This window comes from Sceloporus occidentalis, unplaced genomic scaffold (assembly GCF_023333645.1).
Source record: "Sceloporus occidentalis isolate IW3139 unplaced genomic scaffold, rSceOcc1.0.p SCAF_43, whole genome shotgun sequence".
In the NCBI taxonomy this organism is placed as follows: Eukaryota; Metazoa; Chordata; class Lepidosauria; order Squamata; family Phrynosomatidae; genus Sceloporus; species Sceloporus occidentalis.
The window spans coordinates 4,411,874-4,438,587 of record NW_028317023.1 but is presented as its reverse complement, the minus strand read 5'-3'; the positions used below and the strand labels follow the sequence as shown (position 1 = coordinate 4,438,587).

At 42.7% G+C, this 26,714-nt stretch overlaps 2 protein-coding genes across 2 annotated transcripts; one reads left to right on the top strand and one right to left on the bottom strand.

Moving 5' to 3' along the window:
• On the bottom strand, positions 1 to 12,565 carry LOC149289739 (peroxiredoxin-4-like). Its single transcript, XM_089490254.1, has 7 exons — positions 12,340 to 12,565; positions 9,796 to 9,913; positions 7,445 to 7,561; positions 7,102 to 7,224; positions 5,346 to 5,476; positions 4,980 to 5,014; positions 1 to 51 (listed from the first exon to the last, which is right to left on the bottom strand). The coding sequence occupies exons 1-7, from the start codon at positions 12,563 to 12,565 to the stop codon at positions 1 to 3; spliced, it is 801 nt and encodes a 266-aa protein (XP_089346380.1).
• A 7,248-nt stretch (positions 12,566 to 19,813) lies between these two features.
• LOC149289738 (kelch-like protein 15) lies at positions 19,814 to 26,461 on the top strand. The gene is made up of 2 exons (XM_089490340.1): positions 19,814 to 20,518; positions 25,352 to 26,461. The coding sequence occupies exons 1-2, from the start codon at positions 19,814 to 19,816 to the stop codon at positions 26,459 to 26,461; spliced, it is 1,815 nt and encodes a 604-aa protein (XP_089346466.1).
• Positions 26,462 to 26,714: the final 253 nt, after the last annotated feature.

Genomic DNA, 26,714 nt, shown 5'->3' with positions numbered 1-26,714 from the left:
TCAGTGTTGCTTATCAAAATACTTCAGTTTTCCAGCTGGGTCAGGAATTATCTAAAAGAAAAAAAGGGGGGAAAAGCCATTTTAACAACAAGTTTAATTCTTATGCTACCAGCCAGTTGCAGACCAATTAAAAAATAACACATTAGAGTACTTTTTGTTGCTTTTTCAAAGACAAGACATAAAATATGTCCTGTCCCTTGCTCCAGCAGAATGTTTATTCTGTTTGTTCTGCCTGAAGCAGCCAATCACTGCCATGAAAGGAATCTTATGGAGTCTCAGACCCCCTGAAACTTTTGCACAAGCCACACATGGAGCTGGCTGGAGGCAACATGTGTTACTCAACTCAGAGCAGGTCTGACTGCAGTAACCGCAAAGAAGGACCAATTGCCCCCTCATGTTTGCCCCTTTAAATACTCTAGGGTAGCTTTATGCACAACCTTAGCTTTCTTGAATTTTCTTACAACCTTCTAGCGTGTTTTCAGAACCGTGTCCCGATGCAAGGTTATGCTCTGATTTGATACTTCTAAGAGCTGTGTAATCAAGCTCTATTTTTTAAATTAAGTAAATTGGCAGACAAACTCTGAATGTTCTCACTTATGAGAATAAACACATATGTAGTGTAGGGATGCACCGAAATGAGAATTCTGGACCGAAACTGAAAAATCAGGATTCACTTGGCCTAAAAAGGAAATGCCCCCCCCCTTTATATTTAAAAACCACACTTTTATTAAAAGTAACACACCAAAAATTTTACAAAAAATATATATATAATTAACAGCAATCGCACTCCTGTCATGCCCAGGTGCCAGCATATGTGTGTGTATATAATTATATATATATATATATATATATATATATATATATATATATATATATATATATAATCAACAGCAATCACACTCCTATCATGCCCAGGCAACCAGTACATGCTGAAACCTGGCTAGCTGCCCCCTTGTGTCTCTATGCTGCCAGCAGTATGGGGTCTGCAGATCACAGCCTCCGCTGCTTCCCTCTCTGTGCGAACAACTTCTCTTGCGCCCCCCCAAGGGGAAGCAGGAACCGAGCAGAGTCATCTGACGTAACATCTGGGTGACTTTGCGTGCCTTCTGGGTTCATGCTTCCCCTGGCCGGTACAAGAGACGCTGCTCGCACAGGGCCCCTGCACACGATTACGTTTGGCTGTATTTTTTTTTTATTATTATTTTTTTTTTCTTGCCGATAAGGCTTTTTTTCGGGCACAGATATATCGGTGAATCCCTAATATATACACACACATTTTTCCCCTGTACCTAATAAAGCAAGAAAAACAGCAAACTACATTCTACAGCTATATGCACAAACAAACCTGCCACCACCAAAAGCACTTACTAGGACAAACTAGCAAATAAGACAAACACCAGAGTGACAGTCAGAATAATTTCCAGTGATTCGTTAATGTTATGATAAGCCACATTTTACTTACAAATCCTCTCTCGGCCACCAGGCTTTCATGGCTTCCTCAGGGCTGATCTAATTTAACCAAATAGATTTGGTTAAATTAGACTCATTAGAGATAGGAGTTATATCATTCCAAAGCACCAGCTATGCTTTCCATATACATGAAAGATACATTATCAAAAGTAGACTTCCATCTAAACTACAATAACAAGGCCTGAGTGATCGCTTTCAATGGCAACAAAAACCCTTATTTAACCCCTTCAGGACCGGGATTTTGATACTAAGGTGTCGCTATGATCATATATTGTTTTTTTCAGCACAAATAGGGCTTTCATTTGAAACCATATTAAGCTGGGTAGTACATTGTTTTGTTTGAAATAAACTGGAAAAAGTGGGGGAAAAAAACATTTATAGTTTTGTATACATACAAATTGTACACACATTGAACCAATGGGAAAAAATTATCCCAAATATATTCATTAAGTTGTCCTGATTTGGAAACCACCCAACATAGCCAGGATTTTCATCTATTTTGACCAGTATAGGGCAAATATTGCAAGGCATGCATCACGTTTTTGAAATGTAATTTTTTTCAAATTTGGCATGGTAGTCTAATAACTGCAATAGTTGTCACAGATACTGATTTTATTAAGACACGGAGGCTTCGTATTATGCTATTCTCTTCCTTTATTTCCCTCAGCAGCAAAGAGTTAAGGAAAAAAACAAAAAACAACAACCAATAAGGAGGTAGCATATCAAATAACGTCCCTTCCCATAATCCTCCTCTTTTTTTGCTGCTCCCTCAGACAGCTAAGTATCTCAATTTTGCTCTCTATTTAATGCATTTAATTCAACATTTATTCACCGATTTCAGAAATACATATTTTATTTATATTGCTGTATTCATATTGTAATTTGTATGGTATTTGTTTAGATTTTTTCCACTGACAGCCTTCCCTCTCCTGTCTTCAGGGGGCTAGGAGTTTTCTCCTACCGTGTTCACCCTCTTCTCTTTGGGTTTTCTTTGCTTCTGGCCTTTCCTTTTGTTTCTGCCGACTTTTTGCGTTGCCGCGCTCGTTTTTCGGTGATCCGCTGTGGCATCCGCGCATGCGTGGTAGCGTTGCAGCGGTCACCTCAGTGAGAGCTATTTGTATCTGTCTGGGGTCCTTCGCGGACCGTTTAGGTGGCTTCACTTCTGCCTGTTGGGGTCCTTTGGGATCTTCTATGGCAGTTTATTGTGCTCTCGGCGGCCATCTTTGTTGTGGGTTTGGCGCGTTTTCTTGCCCTGTATAGCGTCTGGTTCCTGTTTCAGTGCGGTGGCCATATTTTTCGTAGGTTCAGCTCCCTTACCTTGTGTGCCTGCCCTGTTCTTTCTTGTTCTTGGTATTTTAGGGTTATTTAACCCTTGGTACTTTTATAGTGAGTTTTTGCAGTATTGTTTCGTGTTCTTTTCTGCTTATTATGCAGAATACTAGAGATTCTGCCCTTTCTGGGGCTGATGTTCCTACTGCTGACCCCAATGCTCACCTAGTTAGGGATGAACATTGGGTCTCCTCAGAGGAGTTCCAACTTATGATGGACACTACCATGTCCAGATCTATTGATCAAGCTTTCATGCGGGCTATGGGGCTATGTCCTCCTCCATCTCACAATCAATTGCTAAAGCCTTTGCCCACGCTCGCAGTCCTGACCAACCAACTACAGTCGGTGATGCGGGACCCTCTGGGTCTCGTCCGGCAGGGCGTAAAGCTTCTGCCAAGACCAAACATTTGTCCTCATTCCATGATGGTGGGGTTCCCCCTGTTATGATGGACAGCTCCCACACTGTCACAGATGGCGCATATGCACCGCGCAATAGTGCCCTTGGCTGGGCTAAATCGGTCAGAACTTGGAAAAGGGCACGTGCCCTAGTTGAGTCCTCTGAGTCAGAGGCCAGTGACGGGGAGGATGCATGTTCGATGGATTCCTACAGGGATCCTATTGAGGACGCAGTCTTGGACGAGCCTGATGTTCCCATGCAACCCTTGGGTCCCTCATCCTCTTATTTCAGAGAATCCGGCTCCAGGTGCCCATTGTGTGGCCTCTAGTAGCCCTATCTTAGATCCTCAAGGGCTTCCGCTCTTCGACCCAGACGATCTCCGCCACCCTCAGTCCGTGGAGTGGGAACCCCCTACGCATATCGCCAAATACCTGGCATCACGTATTCGAACTCCTTTATCCAAGGAGACTAGGAACAAGTTGAGAGCTGAGTGTCCTCGGCCGATTGTTCCTGATGGGGTTTGCAAAACCCCCGAGGTAGATCCTCAAATTGTTCAGTTTCTAGGTAAAACCGGCTGGAAGCCCAGAAAGGGCTTGGAGTTTTCCCTAAAGAACTGCCAGGACAGAGTGTTAGATTCCCTAGGTCCGGTGACTAAATTGTATGAAATGTTGGAGGCCGCCAAAGGTGGCACTCAACCCTTTGATTTTGATACCGCCTTGGGGTGGGTTCAGTATGCATGTTGGGAAATGGCTATCGAACGGAGGAAAGCCATCCTAAAAATTGAACCGAAATTGGTTAATATGGCCGATAGCGAACCCGGACCCCTCAGCCAAAGGCCTATTATTTGGCGACTCTTAAGAACTTAGGGTCCTTTGTCAAGACGTTTACTGCTTTAGATAAAGCTCAGAGTTCTATGAAGCGCGTCTTCGCTCCCAAGGTTTTTGGAGGGGCCGGCAGAGTTAGGGGCCGTCTGTCCGGCCGCGAATATCACGGATCTTTCCGCCAAAGTCGAGGCTCCTTCACCGGTAGAGCTACAACTGGCGAACCCAAGACTACTCCTTTCTTCCCGTCCAGAGGACAACCTTGGCAGTCTCGTAGTACCAGAGGAACTTATCCTGTGAAAAGACCCAACGGTGAGTACGTGGTTTCTCCCTTTTTCCCCCATGTGCTTCCAGGCAGACCACCAGCAGCAGAGCCCCATAAAAACCGGGAATTAACCCCTTCAATGCCACGATTGCGGCATTGAAGGGGTTAACGCTGCACTGATGCTCTCATGGAGCGATCAGGCAGCAGGGGGGTGTTGGGTCAGGTCCCCACACTTGTGTGGGGACCCATTCAACACACCACCCCCTTCCCTGTTTCAGCCTACAGAATCACTCCGTGGGAGTGATCGTAGGCTTGGGGGCGGGCTTAGAGAGGCTGTGCTGGTCTGCCCAGACTCCTGGGCAGACAGCAGCAGCAGAGCCCCCGCGATCACCACGATTGTGGCGATGTGGGGGGCGGTTTTTGAGGAAGACGTACCAGGTACGTCCCGGACCTGAAGGGGTTAAAGACACTTACAACCAGAGGGTGAACTAGTAACTACTAACTGCAATGAGCTTGAAATTTGCCACCTCTTTCTACTACTCAAGCCGACGCTACCCCACGTGAGTGTATACTCTAACACAGCATCACATCTGGGTCCCAGAGCATAACACATTGAACCCACAAGGTAAGCAGTAACAACTTACCATACTCAACCATATTTTATGTTATTATGTTTGTTATTTACAGAATTACTCACAGTTTCACTTCCAGGTTTCCATCCAGCAGGACAAACTAAGAAAGAAAGAAAAAAAAATGTAAGATTTAAAAACGCTAACATCTTGTATTATATATAATTTATTGCAAGATCATAGATAACACTGCTTTTAGAGCAGTAGCATAAAACTTTGGTACACGGAGGAGATGCAGAGAAGTAGGGTATCCTCCACTATAACAGCTTTTGCTACGAACTAGTGTCAGTCATACAGACACACACATATTTTTCCACTGCTTAGTGTCCCGCCTATAAAGTTCTTTGTGAAATAGAGCTTTTCTAATCACAAAAAAGGTAACGAGCAACAGAGTTTACTAGACCAGATTGTGTAATGAAAAAAAGCTTCGTTACCTTCCCCATGTTTATCTGTGTACTGGAACGCTTGAACAAGACGAAGAGTCTCATCTACCGATCGCCCAACAGGAAGGTCATTCATTGTAATTTGACGAAGAACTCCCTTGTCATCAATAATGAAGAGTCCTCTGTAGACAATGACATTTGTAAATCGTCAAGAACTAGGGCAGTCTCTATGACATAGTTACACCTCTGTGGAGGCGATTGAAATCAAGCGTTCAGTAGTCTTAAATAAATACACATTACATAATATAGAATAATGAAGGGCGCTCAATCTCAATACATAACCAAATTCATGTAGTAACACTACCTATATAGCATATGCTTTTTGTTTGACAATCTGTTTGAGATATTTAGTTTAAACCAGGGAAGCTGAAACTGCCTTCAGATTGTGCCTGCACAATCTGATTCAGTGAACTACATGGGAAAGAATAATCATGGTGGTCCTGAGTAAAAACAAAAAAATGTTGAGATGACAGGCCCCAGGTTTACACATAAGCTGCCATTATTATACATATTACTTTAATGTGTATACAGTTTAATAGACTTGCTATAGAGCATTTGGGTAAAGCGTCGTATTCACTTTACATTGAAAATAGACATAAACTCAATATTAAATGCTGGCAGAAATTCACTAAAATTGAGTTGAAGTGACTGAGCAAGCGTAACCATACAGGACCATCCAACTTCTTCTTGCAGGAAAAGTTTACTGTGGTTTGCCCTTCATTCTGTATCCAGAACCCCATCTTTAGTGTATAAATCCTGTGTATTTACCATGACCCACCGTAATTGCATGTTCCGTACCGTAATTATGAATCACAGATAGCAACAATCTTTGCTGCCCTTTGGTCATACATACACACACATTATATATATCTATATATATATATATATACACACACTGTAATGGCTCGGATATAGGCCACACCCGAATATAGGCCGCACCCTAAAAGTTAGGTGCTTTTTTAAAGAAAAAAAAGTTTCTAAACCCCCCCCCGAGATATGCTGCCACTCTATCCCCCCTCCGAGATATGCTGCCACTCTACCCCCCCTCCGAGATATGCTACCACTCTGTCCCCAAGATGTCCCCCCCCCACCAGACTTACCGGTGCAGACTCCACGGGGTCTTGCGGGGCCAGCGGGGGACACCTACGCATAACGCGTATTCAACTTCCGGTGCCGGTACTTCCGCCGTGGGAAGTACCGGCAAGGAAGATTGTTTGCGCAGACGTTCACCGGCAGCGGTGATGCGAGCATAAACAACCTCCGCTGCCGGCACGTCTGCAAGATGTGCTTTCAAATATCCCTTGCCGGGACTCCCCCCGTGGGAATTCCCGGCAAGGGAGATTGTTAAATCACATCGTGCAGATGTGCCGGCAGCGGAGGTCGTTCACGCTCATCGCCGCTGCGCGATGCGCTTAGACAATCTCCCGTGCCTGCACCCCCCCCCCCGTGGAAAGGGCCGGCAGGGGAGGCTGTCTGAGCGTATCGGAGAGTAGGATACGGGTCCCCTGCACCGTTGCGGGGGATCTGTATCCTATCCCCGCTGCCTGCCCGGCGCCCGGAACTGCATGTCCCGGGCGTTGGGCACTAGACCCCGAATATAGGCCGCACCCCCACTTTAAAGACTTAAAGTGGGGGGGGGGTGCGACCTATACACACACACACATATATATATATATATATATATATACACATACACACACACACACAAAGTCATATCTTTTGTGAGAAAGTTTAGGCATTGTGTCACCTGAGAGTGTGACCTTGGTCCTCCAAATAAACACCGTAATCCTTTGAAATCTGGTGTGTCAAATCGGAAAGCAAGGGAATCTTCATTGGACCAAGCCCACCTTGCTTACGTGGGGTATTGATCCTGTGAGAGAAAATAAAATGTCACAGAATCATTAAGAATTAGGAAAATATTCCATTAATGAAATGTATATGTACACACATAATAATAAAGCGTCCATGTTATTGCTGTGCCTGTTTCAGAGGCAAACAGGTCTTCATCACAATGCCTTGTAAACAATAAGGTCATGTTTTAGATATTTCCGATGTGCTCCTACAATGTTATAGAAGAAAAATGTACAAACCATGCCAAGTGTGTAAACTGCGAGTCCACAGAGCAGGCAACAACTTCTGTGTTTATCGCTCTAAATTCTTCGATTCGGTCTCCAAAGGCAATTATTTCAGTTGGGCACACAAATGTGCTGGGAATAAAAAAAGAAAAAAAAAATTAGTAGTAGAGAACAAAAGTAATCTAGAACTCTCAATGCACTATAAATATTTCATGTTGTAGTTCAAGTTAGGAAAACGCTCATGTAGGTATCTTAATGAAAAAATGGAATTGGATATTAACATCAATGCTTTTCTTTCTTTCTTTTACAAATAAAAAAAGTTTAGAATGCACATTTTATATAGAAAGGAGCCGTTGCTATTAGTAATGACGCATCACCCGGGCATTGTTACATAAGGATTGTAGCAAATGGGTTAGAAATCGCCTGTATTACCCTGCCATTTATATAGGTTTAAGCATGCGTTTGTCGAGTCTCATTAGACCTCCCGGAAACTCCTGCACAAGCCAGCACTGGCCGACAGAGTATTCCAGACATGCGCGCTGGCAAGCAGGAGCCAAGTTCAGCCAGACGCACCTCCTGCAAGCCATAGAGCTGGGGATGGGAAAAGAAAAAATTCATGGGGGTTTCTTGATAAATTCCTCCATATATTTCCAAGAAAAAAAAAAACTAAAAAGGGGAACAATAAAGTCTAAATCATGGCTAGGGTCTCTCTTTAAAGGCCAAAGCAGCCTGTGTTTTTAAGCAGACAAGTTTAACCCCTTCGTGACAAAGGCTGATTTTACTTTTTGTACCCTTCGTGACAATGGCCGTTTTAACATTTCTGCGCTGCTTGTGTTTAGCTGTAATTTTCTTCTTTCCCGTTTACTGAACCCACACACATTAGATATTGTTTTTTTCAGGACAAGAAGGGCTTTCTTTAGATGACATTGTTTTGATTGTATCATATTATTTACTATTAACAAAAGTATAAAATATGGTGAAAAATTTAGAAAAAGAATTACTGTTTCTAACTTTTAGTTGAAAAATCTTTTACTCATCTATAAAACGTAATGAAAAAACCTGCTAAATAGATTCTACTATTTGTCCTGAATTTAGAAATACCCAATGTTTTTATGTTTTTTTGCTTTTTTCTACACATTATGGGGCAATAAGTACAGGTAGCGTTTTGCTATTTCAAAGCCATTTTTTCCAAATCTGGTAATTCCTCCCCCATGTGCCATTTCGGGTATCTTTGAAGCCGGCCAATGCAATTTACCCCATCAAGTCATGTATTTTTGAAAACTAGACAGCCCAGGGTATTCCAAATGCTAGTATTTTAACCCTTTCTAAGCACTAATTCTACCATCAGCCTTTGTCAAACTTTATGGTAGTAATTTTTTTTGCATTTGTTTTTTCACACACATTTTACTTCAGGTTCAGGAGAATTGTTTTAAGCTAATGTGCTAATTTTAGGACTTGCTCACAAAAATATATTTATTAAAAAAAAATTTCAACTTGAAGGTTCCCCTGATAGTGACATCAGTGGGAAATTATTTACTGGTTTTTTTACTATTTTTTCTAATTATTATTAATTTTATTTTTACTAATCACACTGTGATTAGAAAGCTGGGCTCAATTGACTTGCATGGTTGAATGCAGTACCTGGAGACCGTCTAGCGAACTTTTTCATCTTTATTATTTTTTTTCCCGGGCCGCCGCCACCATATTGCTGATGGTGAAGATCACCAGTAGCGGTCACAGTCCATCCAGAGGTAAGTATTTGGTGTCGCTGAATGCCTCCTGATCGAGGCATTCCAGCGACACCATTTAAGTGATCGCTGATCGCCTCCTAAACGCTTTTAAAACGGGCGTCCGCCACCATACAATGTATGGCGGATGTTGACGCCCCGGGGAGGGGCCAGACATGGCCCCTGGTGCCGATCGTGAATGCCTCGAGGTCGAGGCATTACAGCAACGCCGTTTGGGTGAAAAAAAATCTCACGGACCGATTTTTTTCACCCGTTTTAACAAATGACGGTCCTGGCACGTCATTTGCCGTAAACGACTTGTTTTTCCGTGACGTGCCCGGACCGGCAATTGTCATCAAGGGGTTAATCACAGTTCTTGTGTGGAAGTGGGGGATTTCTTTATTTTTTTTTATTTTTTTTTTTATTTGTTTAAAAATGATATTAGGTCAGTAAATAGTACTGAGGTTTCTCCGTTTACACATGAAGACTGATAGTATCCATTGATCTATACACTTGTGGCCACAATTCATTTTTATTATTACTATTATCTAACAAAGCATGGACTTCCATACTTGGATAGCAAATATATTTTAACCTGTAACATTTTCGGCTAGAAAACGCAGCTCAAACTCTACTTACAAGTCAAGAGGATAGAAGAAGAAAACTAAGTATTTTCCTTTGTAATCCGTAAGTTTCAGTTCTTTGAACTCTCCATTGATCACTGCTGTTCCTTCCCAATATGGAGCTGGTTTGGAAACTAAGGAAGGAAAAAAGTGAAAATGGTTACGGAGCAACAATTTTGTGTCATGATCAGGCATTCACCAATTAAGAATATATTGGTCAGAAGTGTTAAGGGTAGAAAAAAGTTGGTTTTTTTGCTTTTTTTTTTTTTTTTAAATGCATCAAACCCTATATAGTTTCGCTACGGCTACGTTGAACGTTACGTGCACACAGATGCTAAGCTCTGCAAATAAGAGGCTTGTGGAGGAGTTCAACGTGCCAACTTCATTATTCTTTATGAAGGGCCAACCACCGCAAGAATCTCCTGCAAGAGGGGCTGACCTGGCCCTGTATAAGGCATTGTTAAATCACTGAAGCACTTTTGGAGACATCTCCCCACATTAACCCTTGCAAAGGAAGTTCACTTGAAGCATTCTGCCCGTTTATCAGTTAAGTCCCTTTGCCGTGTATTTGCACAGGTAAGAGAATATAATTAAAATACGCGAAATACACCCAGATGTATTGGCAGTCACAGAAGTGCCGTGGTGGATACACATTCCCAGGTTTGCCAAAGGTGTATCCGTAATGCAGATGGACTAAAGCTGGAGCTACAACTCCCTAAATTCACTATGCACTGTAAGGGACAACCCCTGACAGATTACTCTGCAATATGTACAGAGTTGGCCCCTGAATAATGGATAATTCAATCAGTGAGGCGAGTAGCAAGAAATCCCACTAGTTTCAATATGCTTTATACAGGGACACCCAAGCTATACTTGGCTCAGAAGCTCACTGGGATCAGCCCTTCATAAAGCAAAGGTTGGTTTGATTTTCCACCTAACGGCCCCACCGTGGCCCTGGGCAGCCACAAACAGCTGATTCAGCTAAAAATCCATACATTCGCCAGCAGGCATCTGACCTCCCGCCCAGCACCCTGCATTTTCTATGCCTTCAAATCACTGCATCAAGTCGTTTAATTGGCACCCAAAAAATACAATGATTGGGTATGTGCACCAAGCATAACAATGACCACAGAGCCTCGTTAACATTTAATCATATTAACGCTCCAACCATTAAGCTTTAATTTCAGGTGAAAGGTCTGATAAGGTATTTCTGATTGAGAGAGAAAAAAAAAATCAGAACACAACACCGCATGAGGAACCGCATCTAAGGCCAAAGCGGTAATTGCTTTCTGGTGCACCGCAGCTCTGCGTTAAGAAAGCGGTCATTTCGAAATGAACCACATCGTTCATGTAAAGCAACAGCTTTATAATTAGACAGAAGAAAATAATACAGATGGGGCAATCAGAAAGAAGGGCGGTATCTGGGGCTGGATTCTTCTCCATCGCTATAAAGCGGTGGCAATATACATCTTATCATAAGACACGTGGCTAAGTGGGAAACTCTTAATTGGGTGCAGCAAACTTTATAAAGCAATTCAGGGTCACTACGCTGTCCAACTTCTTGGGATGTTAATGTGTCTTGGAGATCGCAAAGTCAGAGCATGATTGCTACTCCAAGTAATCGTCAGATTATCCTGTGATATGCGTAAAGCTATAAAATAGATCACATGACACATGATGTAATACAGCGATGGGAAATTAAACATGCATGGGATTGGTGTAAAGCCACCCTGAATCTAAGACAAGACCCGATCAGGGGAAAATAAATAAGTCGACTGTCATGGGGCAAAACCCCACATGTGGGAAATTCAGAAACCAGCAGGATCGCATGGCGGTTGAGCTACAATTTGCCTGTGAATAGCTCTTTGGGAATTTGGGTGCCTAAAATCATGCAGTTTCACCCTCTGATCCAGGAAATTATACTAAAAGGGGTTAATGAAAATACCGTTTCTCTGTCAACAGCCTTTTATACATTGAAGACCAAAGGAAGGCTAAAAGTTTGGAGAAAAGACCTGAAATGCAGAAAAAATACCTAATATATTACATTTGAGTGGGGTTAAATTATATATATATATATATATATATACACACACACATAGTATAAGTACAGTCTGACAGAGTCTGTGGCAGATGTTCCAATGCTTTTGTACATGAAGTTGAACCTTATCAACTGCACCAATGAGCTAAGGACAGCACAGCATAACCCAGCAACGGTGGGAAGGCAGAAAGAAGGGAAACTCTGCTACTCCAAATTACATGAACTACGACTCCCATCAACGGCTGGATAGATGTGATGGGAGTTGCAGCCAGAAACACTAGAATCCCAGCAGCTTGACCACGCAGGATAAAATGAGAAGGCACAGAGGACACCGATAGCCAACTCCTGGTTCTTTCCTAAAGCTGTGATCAGAGGAGTTCACCTCCCAGCACCCTCAGCCCAGTACAGGCTGGCTGTGCGTGATAAGGGTTGCAGTGCGATGAGCTCGGCGCTGTAGAAGCCGAACGTCTATGGATAATAGAGAATGATGGCAAACGGCTGCTATATGGTAGGGTCACCCACTTTTAGCCTTGCTGAGGTGCAGAGAATGGTCGGACACCGGCACACGGGTCGCTTCCCCGGGGTAAACCTGTCCTCCCGCGTAAAAGTGACATTCCCCGTCTTGGTTTGATCGGCTAGGCCGGGACTGAGACTGCTCCTTCTCCTCAGAAGCCCGGGATGGAATGAAGGCAGCCTGGAGTAAGAGAAGGCAAAGAGCCGAGGACAGAAAGCGGGTCTGGGCCTCCATCATCTGCAGCAGCTCGGGGGACACGCAGCTAGCGGCCTCTGTAACTATCAGGAGAGTGAGGGGAGAGGAACCAGCTACTGGTGGGAGGGGAGGAGCCGCTGGCAGGGAGAGGCAAATATGACAACTTAACCCTTTCAACTAATAATCTGTTCCCTGGTGAACCTGTGAAAGCATTCATATGTATGATTTATTGCGGCATGCCGCCACTGTCAATATAATTTCTATCATATTAAATAGCCATAAACGTATTTACATAGCCACTGTTCCCATCAAAACTTATATGATGGCTATCAGGGCCGGACTGGTACTGAAAAGCAGCCCTGGAAACATTTGGAGAGCAGCCCCATACAGTTTATCTCGCGATTGAGCTCTTATACCCACACGCACCCCTTATACATACCCGAGTCACACTATTTGCCGTACAAATAACTATAAAACATTCTTTTTATCATATTATTTGTATTAAAATACCAGAAAGCAAAACTGTTAAAAGGCCCTAATAAATGAAATATATTACACATAATGGAATCAAAACATTTACTACTGCAAACATTTTTAGATTGAGACATTTTTTGTTTTTGTTTTTATTTCCTTGTATTTGCCAACAGCCCCTTCTACCCCCTTTTTATTATCTTTTGCACGAAGCCCCATGTCAAGGAGCTTTCAATTACTTAAGTTAATAGAACCTGATTAAGTTAGTAGAATCTGATGTCTTTTCGTATTGCAGGGTACATCCAGAAAACAAACACAGATCAATTCTGGTGGAGTGCCAGACATCTGCCCCAGGCTTGCCACTCTGCCCCTTTTAACTCCCTATATGGCCCTCTGCCTCCAGAAATGCCTTATACCCCCTATATGCCACTCTGCCATATAGGGGGTTAAAAGGCATTTATAGAGGCAGAGTGGCATATAGGGGGTTAAAAGGCATTTATAGAGGCAGAGTGGCATATAGGGGGTTAAAAGGCATACCATGGGGCACTCCAGAAAAGCCTTATACCCTCCTATATGCCACTCTGCCCCATGATATGCATTTTAACCTCCTATATGCCACTTTGTCTCCAGAAATGCCTTGTACCCCTATATGCCACTCTGGCATTTAGGGGGTTAAAAGGCATATCATGGAACAGAGTGGCATATAGGGGTATAAGGCATTTCTGGAAGGAGAGTGGCATATAAGGCATATCAGGGAGGCAGAGTGGCATATGGAGGGCATAAGGCTTTTATATATAAAAATATTATACAGTTTGTTAAAAAAAAAAAAATTGTTTATTTACCTTCTACTTCTTCCACTTTGGGGCTTTTTCATCCTGGCCTCCGTCCTCTGGTAGCTGCAGGCCGCCGTTTTCTATGTTGACAGGATGTCAGTGACAGGACATCCGGTGCTCCAGCAGTCTGAGCGTGAGGGGGCGGCGCTTTCACCCCTCACGCTCCTCCCATCACTATGCGGCCATCAGATTAATGGAAATTTAATCGAAACGGCCGATGCGTGCTGACACCGCCGGCCAGAGCTACTTTAATTATTTTTTTTTTTATTGAATATGCCGGATCGGCTTGCCATATAAAGTAAAATAAAAAAAGTATTACAGTAGCTCCGGCCGGCGGTGTCAGCACGCATCGGCCGTTTCGATTAAATTTCCATTAATCTGATGGCCGCATAGTGATGGGAGCAACATGAGGGGTGAAAGGTCAGTGTGAGGGGGCGGGGCTTTCACCCCTCACGCTGATCCCATCAGTAGGCGGCCATCGCACACGGCCGCTGAGTGCTGATGCCGCCGGCCGGCGCTGCTTTAATACTTTAATAAAAAAAGAATTGAAGTAGCGCCGGCCGTTTAGATTAGATTTCGGGCAGCCGCCCGGCCTATGAATCTGCCGGCCCACCGGGAAATTTCCCGGTATCCCGGTGGGCCAGTCCGGCCCTGATGGCTATTAACCTTTGTAGTGTCTTGGGGCAGTCAATCAAACTTAATAGCAGGCCCTAGTAGTCCTCCTGTTTAGGACTTCATTGTACGAGTCACGCTTGTGAGGGAGTTTCTTGAGTGTGTTCAGGTTATGCTTCTCACAACATGGACCAGTAGAAAGTCCTACCCTAGGAGGGGGGGCAAAAGTGAGTCCAGTGACACAACAATTTTAAGAAAGGATGTCATCCTAATGTGACGTCCTGCTCTGTCAAACACATTCACCCGATACTTATGATGTAATATGACATAATATAATACACATACCCCCACACAACTCTTTGCAGGAGAGCTGTGGTTTCAGCTCCCTCGCTTCACTATTCATCATGAAGGGCCAACAACGGCAGGTTTCTCCAGCTAGGCCTACATAAAGCAAAATTTAATGGGAATGGAAACTGATTTAAATATCTGTTACACAGAGCCAGCAGCACAGCCTCTAATCGCTTGGCCCTTCATAACATATGATTCCTCTTGTATCTGTATGTCAATTGCTGCATTGTACTTGTCGTTGTCCAACATTATCTTCTTTGTACAGTGCTGCGGAATCTGTCGGCACTTTATAAATAAAGTATAATAATAATAATAAAATGATGAAGTAGGGGAGTTAAAAACAATCTTACTATCGTGACTAAGATTATGAAGAGGAAGGAGCAGGGCCTGAAGGAATAAGTTGTTCTACCACTTAAAGTTCTGCTATGAGCCTGTATTCATTGCCATTTTCTAACGCTGAACAAATATATGCTCAGTAATACAATGTACATATAGACAAACATGTTCCTTACTACTTTAACCCTCTAAGGACAGAGCTGTTTTTTATTTTTTGTACCCTTCGTTTTAATGCTTCTACAGTGCATGTTAAAAAATAACCGACGCATTGAATTGAATTCCCATGATGCTCAGCCAGACATACTACTTCCATGATGCTGGCTGAGCATCATGGGAAGTGCAGCAACAGTAAAGCTGCAGATGCTAGCTGTGAACTAAAATTCCCATGATTCTCAGCCAGCCAGGTGTCCACCATAATGCTGGCTGAGAATCCTTGGGAGATTAGTCCACAGCAGCAGAGATTTTTTTTATTTTTTATTAAAAAAGGCTAATGTTAGCCTCCCTCCCAGGAGCCCAACACACTATCTTTACACACACCTGCCCATAAACACACATTTACACATACACTGCCCTTACACACACATATACATATACACGTACACCGCCCTCACACACACATGTACACTGCCTTTACACACACATATACATGTACACTGCAGTGGCGTTGGCAGAGGGGCCCATGGCCCCCCTACAGCATGCTGTGCCCCACCAATTGAAACGCCGTCTTTTTTTTTTTTTTTAATAGACGCGGAGGAGAGAGGCGGTGAACGGTCGCTGAGGAATAAGTTTTCAGAAACCGTTCGGCGCCTCTCACTCTTCTCCGCGAGGCCTCTGCCTTGGTCGCGGTGCCGGCATTTCATGCTGACGTCATATACCGGCACTCAACAGTGAAGCCGTGCACACCGCGGCAGAACAGGGAGGCAGAGGCCTCGCGATCCCACCGCTGGACTTCAACAAGGACAAGGTAAGTGAACTTCAAAGGGGAGGGGGTAGATACGGTAGATAGGGAGGGAGAGTGGGTAGATAGGGGGGAGAGGGGGTAGATAGCGAGGGAGAGGGGGAAGGGAATGAGACAGGGTAGATAGGGGGAGAAGGTATATAGGAAGAAAGAAGGGTGGCAAGAATATTGAAATAAAGAGTCAGAGAGAGAGAATGAATGGATTAATGTGTGGATGCATTAATGAATATGTGTAAATCATTTGTCTGAAAGAATAAACGATTGTGTGAATGAAAGTGAGTGACTGTAAAAGTGTTTGTGTGAATCATAGGTGTATTATTGTATTTGTCAAAAAAGCAAAGATGGTACAGGTAGCGTGTTTAGGGGACAAAGATGGGGACATCAGAATAAATCCCTGGATCAACGTTCTGTTCCTATTAATCTAATATCCATAACTTTATATAATATTATTGCTTTCAAGAAACACGTCCAGGCTCCTTTTGAACTCTTTTATTGAGTTTACCATTACCACTTCCTTTGGCAAAGAGTTCCATAATCTCACCGCTCTTACTGTAAAGAACCCCAGTCTGTGCTGGTGTAGAAACCTTCTTTCCTCCAGCCGTAGAGGATGTCCCCTTGTTATAGATACAGCCCTGGGTATAAATAGGTCCTGGGAGTGATCTCTGTACTGCCTCCTTATATATTTATACATAGTTATTAAGTTCCCCCTAAACCGTCTTTTTTCCAAACTAAATAAGCCTAATTCTGATAATCTTTCTGTTTACTGTAGCCCTTATTACTCTGGTTGCCCGTCTTTGAACCCTCTCCAGCTCCACTATATCTTTCTTGTACACTGGTGCCCAGTGCTGTACACAGTATTCCAGTACATCCTATGTGTGTGTAATTTGGGTGCTGGTCGGGTTCTATGTGTGCAATGTGGACGCCAGGGTTTGCTTTGGGGTGTGCGACCTGTGATCTATGCCTGTAATTTAGGGGGTTTTATCTATACCTTTAATGCAGAGTTTCTATGTGAATTCCAATTCATATATACCTGCAAAGCTGGGTTTTGTGTCATTCTGTGGATCTGTATCTGCTATGTTTCCATACATTATTTATGTTTACCTGCAAATATAGGATTTGTATGTCTTATTCAATTGATCAATACCTGGAGTTCTGTTTCCATGTGTTGTTTATTTGATCTATACCTTCAGTGCTAAGTTTATATGTGATTTCCAGTTGATCTATACCTGCAATGCTGGGTTTGTGTGTTCTGTTGGTTTATACCTGCAATGCTATGTTTCCATACATTATTTATGTATACCTGCAAATACAAGGGTTTTTTTCTGTCTTATTCAGTTGCATGTGCTGTTTCCATGTGTTGTTTATTTGATCTATACCTGAACTACAGGGTGTAAGTAAAAGGGCGGTATGATTTAGTGAATGAGGGGACAGGGATGATTACAGGGGAGAGGACCTCTCAATGTCACGGTGCAGTCAGAAGAACTGACTCTCACTGTCTTCCCCTGATCTGCAGTCAGTGTGGCAAATATATATTTTTTGGTGTAGTAGGGAGTGATTGCAGGCAAGGGAGCCTTGAGCGTGGCCCAAGGAAATGCTTGGGTAGGGTCCAATTTTTTCACCATAAAATATATTGGCAACAGGGTCTAATATTTATATATATATTAGCAGCAGGGGCAAATATTTATATATATATTGGCAGCAGGGGCAAATATTTATATATGTTTTGGCAGCAGGGGCTAATATTTATATATTGGCAGCAGGGTTTAATATTTATATATACTGGCAGCAGGGTCTAATATTAATATATATCGGCAGCAGGGTATAATATAAGTATATATCCGCAGCAAGGGCTAATATTAATATATATCGGAAGCAGGGTGTAATATTTCTATATATCGGCAGCAGGGTCTAATATTTATATATATATATAGGCAGCAGGGGCTAATATTAAAGAATGAAAAATAACTGCCAGCTCAGCTGTTATTACCGGGTAATTACCGGTATTAGGGAGCAGTAAAGCTGAAGTGACAGACCTCGCGCTCCCTCATGTTGAGCCGACTAGAGGGAGATCATGATCTCCCAATTAGTCTGCGGGCTGCAGCTGCTGATCAGGCGTCTGTGCTAAAGTGCCGCATTTAGCATGCATTTGGGGCTAAAATGCCACATTTGGCATGCATTTGGCAGCCTTGACCACGCCGATCGTATGTGCTTCAAATCATATGATAGCTGCATGGTCCCTTTCAATTTTAATAGAGGCCCTACTTCTCCTAAACAAAATTATGTAAAATTTGCACGGGTTCATCAAATATGCAAAAAGGGAATCATGGTTCAACAAACATACGGTTAAAAATTACAATGGTCCTTAAGTTATAAAAACCCACCGGGCCTTAAGGGGTTAATTGTGGTATAACTACTGTAATCAGTAATTATTAATATATAATTATTTTAATATTATAACTGCTATCTGTTCTCTATTGATTTAATGACTGCATATGATAAAATTCTCATAATTAGGAAGAGAAGAAAACGAAACCTCCCAATTCCGCATACACATAGCCATGAGGCCCTCTGACAACTAAGAAATGTATTTCCCCACCGACCAATCATTGCAGAGTTCTAAGCCATGTGAGCACGCGACCAAACAAAATAACCGAGTCGGACATCTTACTTAAGGGAATTGAAGCCTACGTTTAGGCGTGGCAAACGCTGGGCCGCAACGGAAAAGGTGGGGTGTGATTTAAGAAAACAACGAATCAGGTGTTTGTGTGAATGTCTGCAACCAATGAAAACAACCAGCGCCGTGACGTATCGGGGAGCGTATGGGGGTGTGGCCGGTAGTTAGAGTAATCGCTGCAGGTAGTAAGGTGTGTGTGTTGCTGTTGTGCTAAATGGGCGGATAGATAACGGGATCGGGCTGTGATGTGAAGGAGGAGGAGGGGAAGAATAGATACGGGCTTGGTCACGGTGATTGTACACAGAGAGCTGGGAAGTCGGTTTAGATAAGGCCGGATGTTTCATCCACGGCTGTCTGCAGGACCTGCTGGTGCCGCCTCTGTGCATTTGCTGCGAGGTAGGTAGTGTGCGCTCTCCTCTTAGCCATTACTCATATCTACATCCCTGCAGGCCGTGTACCCACCTCACTCCATGCCAATCATCACTGTGATAGAAACCTTGGCTCTTATTAAACTGAGCATCTCCCCCAATTAAAATAATCCAAGTTGGCATTAAAAATATCGTTTTAGGGCTATTGGTTAAGCTTCTTGTAATTTTTTATCGTGATGACCTAAAGGGTCCACAAAACATATTCATATGATGTAACCAAAGGGAAAAAAGTAATTGTGGTACGTGTCAGTTACTGTACATAATGTGTCATTTAAAACACAGGACTCTCTGATTAAAAAGCCCTGTTGTACTAAAGGTGTTATTAGATTGTAAGCTCACAAGATCAGGGCCCTCTTGTAATTCTCCATCAGTATATTTTAACGTTACTGTCCCTTATATTTTCCCTGTTGTATAAGGGCTGGGGAATCTGCCGATGCTATATAAATACAGTGTATATCTACCAAGGCCTTTTGCTATGTGTGCAATGTATTGTATGTGTGTATGAACATGGAAGCTGAAAATCAACTGGGTTCATGTTTCATATTAATGCAGTTTATGGATAAAACATGGAACCATGTTATCTGCGTCTTGACAGACAATTGCCCCTGTTTTTCTCTTAGGTAATTCATGGCTGGGGACGTGGAAGGGTATTCTTCTTCAACCCATGATAGCAGTGTCTCTGCTGGGTTCAGGGCACTGTACGAAGAGGGCCTCTTGGTCGATGTTACCCTTGTGATAGAGGATCACCAGTTCCAAGCACACAAGGCTCTGCTGGCTACTCAGAGCGACTACTTCCGCATCATGTTTACAGCTGACATGCGAGAACGTGATCAGGATAAGATCTACCTGAAGGGATTGACCGCAACGGGCTTCAGTCATGTTCTGCAATTCATGTACTATGGGAACATTGATCTGAGCATGGCAACTGTCCATGAGATTTTGCAAGCAGCCATGTACGTACAGCTCACAGAGGTAGTCAAATTCTGCTGCTCCTTCCTCATGGCTAAAATTTGTTTGGAAAACTGTGCGGAGATCATGAGACTGCTGGATGATTTCAGTGTGGATGTAGAAGGAGTGAGAGAAAAGCTAGATGCCTTCTTGCTGGAGAATTTTGTGCCACTCATGGCCAGGCCTGAATTTCTAGCGTACCTTAGCTTTGAGAAGCTCAAGAGCTACTTGGACAGTGACCGCCTGAGTCGATTCCCTGAGATAGAGCTATACGAAGCTGTTCAGGCCTGGCTGCGGCATGATAGGAGGCGCTGGAGGCACACTGATTCCATCATTCAGAACGTCAGGTTTTGTTTGATGACTCCATCCAATGTCTATGAGAAGGTTGGTGAGTTTGAAAGCACTAGACAGGACTCAACATTTAGCTAGGGCATCACTACCTCAATAGGTAAGATTCTTAGACTTGGTAGGATAGAACTCAGGAGCTAAGAAGAACCATCTATTTGTGACTAAATAAACACATGCCTTATTGTAAATATTCTTGTTGCTGTTATTAAAAGCAGTCTGATCTCTTAATATTGAGATTTTCTCAGCTAATGTGATATTTGTGGTTTTCCATTAATATTTACTTAAGCTCCTCAGTGGTCATTGTAATATGCGTCTGAAACTTTGATTTACTCAGTACGTTCCCCGTCACCTAACCTCTTAGTTCTTTTATGCAGGGCTCCTCTTTGAATGGAGGACAGAGGTTGATTAACACAGGTAGCGCTTTTTACGGTATATGCAAAAAGTTGATGGTCCGAGACTTATTTGAAATGTCCCTTTGCGTACTTTCATGCGATTTTACTGATGTAGATTGGCTGCTAAAGCTTTGTCAAGGCATCTATTCTGTGGGTCTCGCAGTCCGTCGCGCCTGAGCCTATTCTACACACCACAGTATCATTAAAAATACAGTTTCAAAAATAAAACTTCCTATGTTACGACATCTTTAGCTGCTATTCCAGGTAGCTATGATTTGGGGATTTTGAGTGTACCCCGAGGTGTGCTCGGCATGCCTGGTATTGTCTGTGTAGCTCGGGTGTCTTGCTTTGAGTCCTCCTCCAAGTTGTCAGTGTCCCCCAATTCTTTTCCCAGTTCAGCAACTTAGAGAAGCTGTCAATGCATTTGAAATATATATATGTGCGTTTGGAAACAGCCAATATGTCAGTCCTAGCCAAGGTCAGAGGTCTTCTACTGAGACCAACAACCCAACTAGGATCATCTTCTATTGAGTTCTTGAATGTACTGGCGTGGGGTTTTACATCAAGGCTTATGATGTCTATGGTAAGCTCGGACACTGATGGTTAATTAATGATGATGCTCCCCCTCCAAGACAACACTTCTGATTGCTTTAGACAATTCTTTATTTCTCCTAATGAGAAAGAGAACCACAAGTTGGATTCATGTGTGCTATGTTGTGGAAATAAATCGTTTAGCCTGAAGGTTCTAAAACGACCTGTGGGGTGAAGGATCTGGATTTTGCGTTTAGTCTCACGTTTTAATGTATGCTCCTGTTTAAATTTAATAAAATGTGGTTCTTTTGGGGGTTTTGTTTTTGTGAATCAGATCAAAATATATTTTGTCTGTCCTTTTAAGCGTTCCAAGAGGAGTGGCACTCATGGCATTTAGCATTTCAATCACAGGTATCTCCTCCAAGACAAAGTAATTTAATAAAACTGTCAAATGTATGGGTGCTTAGCGGATAATTTGATCTATGCTTTATGCAATGGTATGGAGACAGTCATCTGTCGGACCCAAGTTGGTTTCTTCTAATGGAATCTAGCCTTGACTGTCATGTGAGACGTTTGCTGACCATACTATAGTCTGGTGTAACAGTTACAGCATACAAGCGCGGGCTCGCAGTAAAATAATATGAGGCTCATGGTCGGCGACTGAATACTGAGTAAGGGTATGCTTGTCGATGGGTTGTGCCTGCCCCCCCCCCCACACACACACACTGCCCTCACTGTGCTCAGCACTGCACAACAGTATTTAAAACTACAACTGCTGCTGCAAAAAGGTAATGAAATATAAATAAGAATTTAATTCATCTGATCATTATTTTTTTAAATGTGTTTTAAGCACCTCCATATGGTCTTGTTTGCATTCTCTGTATGAGTGGGATTATGACTTTGTGTAATATCACTGCATTGGGTCATTTGTATGAACATCGATCTATAGTGATGTAAGTGTCTAAGGGAGCATTTAGCATTTAAACATAATCATGAGATAAAAAAGAGAATGCATTTGAATGATGCAATGTGGCTAATAACTGATATTGTGTGATATTTTCTATTTTATTTGATAAATGATAAAAGTTATGGAGCGATGGTAAGAGAGGGGGTTATAATAAGGTACTAGATCAAGACGGAGTGTGAAGATTAAGCAAGTTCCACTGATTGAAATGGTGATTGCAATACCTTTTTTACTTTGTACCACAATTTCACCTTATTTGTGTTATATAGCGCTGTCATATACTGTACAATGGGTAAACGGCACATAACGAGTAGTGCATAACATAACAATTTGAGTTACAGAAACTTATGCTATACATTTTTCTAGATTATATATATATATATATATATACACGTCTGCTGTTCTTTTAAGTCTAGTTTTTTGGGGGGGTTTTTGGTACGTCTTGGGCTGCTGTTTGAGAGCGGTAGGATAGATCCATCTTCAGTTCTACAGAATACAGCTTCTGTATGATAAATTACATAATGTGTGAGATAGTTGGTCCATGTTTTCCTAAATCTATGTGCTAATGAAAAACACAATTTAGCAACAGTTGACTGGGGAGTGTTCTTGCCCTCCTCACCTAGATGAAGAGGTACCCAACGAAGTGGGTAAAAAAGAAAATGAACAATGCAACTGAACTTTTAAATCGCTGTCAGTAAAATGTGTCCAAGCAGACGTGTTAAATTAGAAGAAAGATAAAATCTAGGCAAGTTCCTAGTCCCTACACCCTCTTTGGGCAACCTTATAGAATTAATATACTGTTCATCCCCATTTTGCATTACATTAAAGCCTCTACACTTTTAAGAATTCAGTTTTTTCACAGCTTACGCTGACCCTTTGTGCTTTCTGGTTGTCCATTTTCGGAAGGTAAGTTTTTAATACACGCATTAAATAAGGGCTTGATACGTGTTTCTACTGCGTGGTTACGTAACGTGCCCGTCTCCAGGCAGCGGGAAAGTCAGTTTTTGGGAGTGTGAGACTTTTTATTTATTTTTTTTTCTTTCTTTTTTCTCTTTAGAGCTGGTTGTGTTAATAGGTTAATCCTTTGATACCGGGAAGCAATTCCTAAATGCCATGATGACCTAGCATTATGGGGTTTATCAAACCTTGCAGTAATCAGCGATCTGATTACGCCTTCACATCTACATTACATACAGCTATCTACTTTTTGATTAGCCTTCTAAACAAACCATGTATGTCCAGTTCTGGAGCACTTGGGGTACTGTGTCACTGTTGGGTAACTTCATTTATAATTACATTTGTATAGATTAACACTGAAGTTCTGGGCAAACAGGAAAGGCTGTGTTGAGTAAACTGGCAGGGTAAATCAGTTCAAATAGGCCTCTATGAGGCATGGCTGGTGTATATTTCAGAAGTTTACCTCGGGTCTTGATACAGGATTGGAAACATATTGCTTTTATACACTCTTCCCCTGTGGTTCGGTGAAACTAGCCAGGTGTAGCTAAAAAAAAATAAAAAATCAAATCATTATTAAACCAGTTTAATTGTTTTTTTTTGTGTCTGGAATATAAAACTTTCACATTCGATACATTTGTGCCTTTTTTTTTTTCTTTTTTCTTTCTAATACCGTATTTGCTCGATTATAAGACGAGGTTTTTTTCAGAGCAAATGCTCTGAAAAATACCCCTCGTCTTCTAATCGGGGTCGTCTTCTAATCAGACCTCAAATAGAGTCTGATTAGGAGACTAAGATCCAGATCCCCCGCACCGCTGCAGGGGACCTGGATCCTCCTGTCTCACCCCCCCCCCCATCATACACACACTTACCGGTGCTTCCTGCTGTATTGCCGGGGCAGCGGGTTGACGTCTACGCGATCCGCGTAGACAACGTCCGCTGCAGCCGGAAGGAGGTGTGGCTAGCAGCGGGGGTTGTCTGCGTCCGTCGCGCAAACCTTCCCCGACTGTCAGAGATCAGAGTTCCCCGCACCGGTGCGGGGAACTCTGATCTCTGACAGCCGGGGAAAGTATACGCGACGGACGGATACAAACCCCCGCTGCCAACTCCACCTCCTTCCGGCTGCAGCAGAAGGCGACGTCAACCCGCTGCCCCGGCTGGAAGCACCGGTAAGAGAGGGCTGAGAGGGGAGGGGAGAGTGTGTGTGTGTGTTAGTTAAATGGGGGTATAGGGTGTGTGTGTGTGTGTGTGTGTGTGTGTGTGTGTGTTTAATAGAGCACTCTGCCTCCTGAAATGCCTTATACACCTATATGCCACTCTGCCCCATAATATGCATTTTAACCCCCTAAATGCCAGAGTGGCATATAGGGGTATAAGGCATTTCTGGAGGCAGAGTGCTCTATACAATGCCTTTTAACTCCCTTAATGCCACTCTGCCTCCTGAAATGCCTTATACCTCCCTATATGCCACTCTGCCCCATAATATGCATTTTAACCCCCTAAATGCCAGAATGGGATATAGGGGTATAAGGCATTTCTGGAGGCAGAGTGGCATATAGGGGTATAAGGCATTTCTGGAGGCAGAGTGGCACATAGGGGGTCAAAAGGCATACCATGGGGCACAGTGGCATATAGAGGGTTAAAAGGCATATCATGGGCCACAGTGCCATATTGGTGTGGCAAGCCTGGGGGCAGATGTGCGTAACTGGGGGACAGGCTGGAAAATACAAGAAATAAAAACAAAAAAAATATTTTTCTCAATCATAGCTTTTATTAAAAAAAATAGTTTACATGAATTAACATTTACTGGTAAAACTTTTTTCCTTTAGGGTCGTCTTATATTCAGGCTTTTTCTTTTTTTCCTAAGTTAATATTCAGATTTTGGGGGGTCGTCTTATAATCAGGGTCGTCTTATAATCGAGCAAATACGGTACTTCCTTATGTTAGTACATTATTCCGCTGAACTTTGGTTTCTTTGTGTCAGATAATTCAGATTTACCTATTTGTGTTTCTTCATTATTTTCACAGGTGAAGACATCTGAATTTTATCGGTACTCACGCCAACTGCGACATGAGGTAGAGCAAGCCCTAAACTACTTCCATAATGTCAGCGAGCAGCCTCTGATGGAGATGAAATCAAACTGTATTCGCTCGGCCAAACCTCAGACTGCTGTTTTCAGGGGCATGATAGGTCACAGCATGGTCAATAGTAAGATCCTTCTATTGCACAAGCCACGCATTTGGTGGGAACTAGAGGGTCCTCTGGTACCTCTCCGACCTGACTGTCTTGCCATTGTCAACAATTTCGTCTTTTTGCTTGGAGGTGAGGAGTTGGGGCCTGATGGAGAATTCCATGCCTCTTCCAAAGTGTTTAGATATGATCCCCGGCAAAACAGCTGGATGCGATTATCAGACATGTCTGTGCCACGCTCAGAGTTTGCTGTAGGCGTCATCGGGAGATACATATATGCTGTGGCTGGGAGGACGCGAGATGAAACTTTTTATTCCACTGAACGTTATGATATAATAGAAAACAAATGGGAATTTGTGGATCCATACCCTGTCAATAAATATGGACATGAGGGCACTGTTCTAAACAATAAGTTGTTTATCACTGGAGGGATTACCTCATCGTCTACATCCAAGCAGGTGTGCGTCTTTGACCCAAGCAAAGAGGGTACTGTGGAGCAGAGGACCAGGAGAACGCAGGTGCTCACAAACTGCTGGGAGAACAAATGCAAGATGAACTATGCTAGATGTTTTCATAAAATGATCTCCTACAATGGAAAACTGTATGTATTTGGTGGAGTGTGTGTCATTTTAAGGGCATCTTTTGAATCCCAAGGCTGCCCTTCAACGGAAGTTTACGATCCAGACTTGGATCAGTGGACGATTCTGGCATCCATGCCGATCGGCAGGAGTGGTCACGGAGTGGCCGTCTTGGACAAACAAATCATGGTGCTTGGTGGCCTTTGTTATAATGGTCACTACAGTGACTCAATCTTAACATTTGATCCCGAGGAGAACAAATGGAAAGAGGACGAATATCCCAGAATGCCTTGCAAGCTGGACGGCTTACAAGTATGCAGTCTACATTTCCCAGAATATGTTTTAGAGCACATGAAACGCTGCACCTAAGTGCAAAATTTGTTGTTGTTTTTTACAATAGCAATTTTTTGGGGAAGATTTTGGTTTTTTCTTTTAACAATTGTGATTTTGCGAAACACTATTGTTTTATGCTAACGTAATATTAAATTTTTCCAGAAAAAAAAAAGCAATGAAATCCGTTTCTGTCAAAAATGTATTACAAAATTGTAAAGCTGCAGGCTAGGTTTGTATGTTCAGTTTAGGTTTTTATTTATTTTTTCTATTTATTTTCTTTTCCTATTGT

Coding starts and splice junctions, on each gene's coding strand:
- LOC149289739 (XM_089490254.1), bottom strand. CDS start 12,565: ATGGAGGCCCAGACCCGCTTTCTGTCCTCGGCTCTTTGCCTTCTCTTA. Junction 7,562..9,795: donor TTCTTCTATCCTCTTGACTT/GTAAGTAGAGTT, acceptor TTTTATTCCCAG/CACATTTGTGTGCCCAACTG. Junction 7,225..7,444: donor CAGTTTACACACTTGGCATG/GTTTGTACATTT, acceptor TTTCTCTCACAG/GATCAATACCCCACGTAAGC.
- LOC149289738 (XM_089490340.1), top strand. CDS start 19,814: ATGGCTGGGGACGTGGAAGGGTATTCTTCTTCAACCCATGATAGCAGT. Junction 20,519..25,351: donor CATCCAATGTCTATGAGAAG/GTTGGTGAGTTT, acceptor TTATTTTCACAG/GTGAAGACATCTGAATTTTA.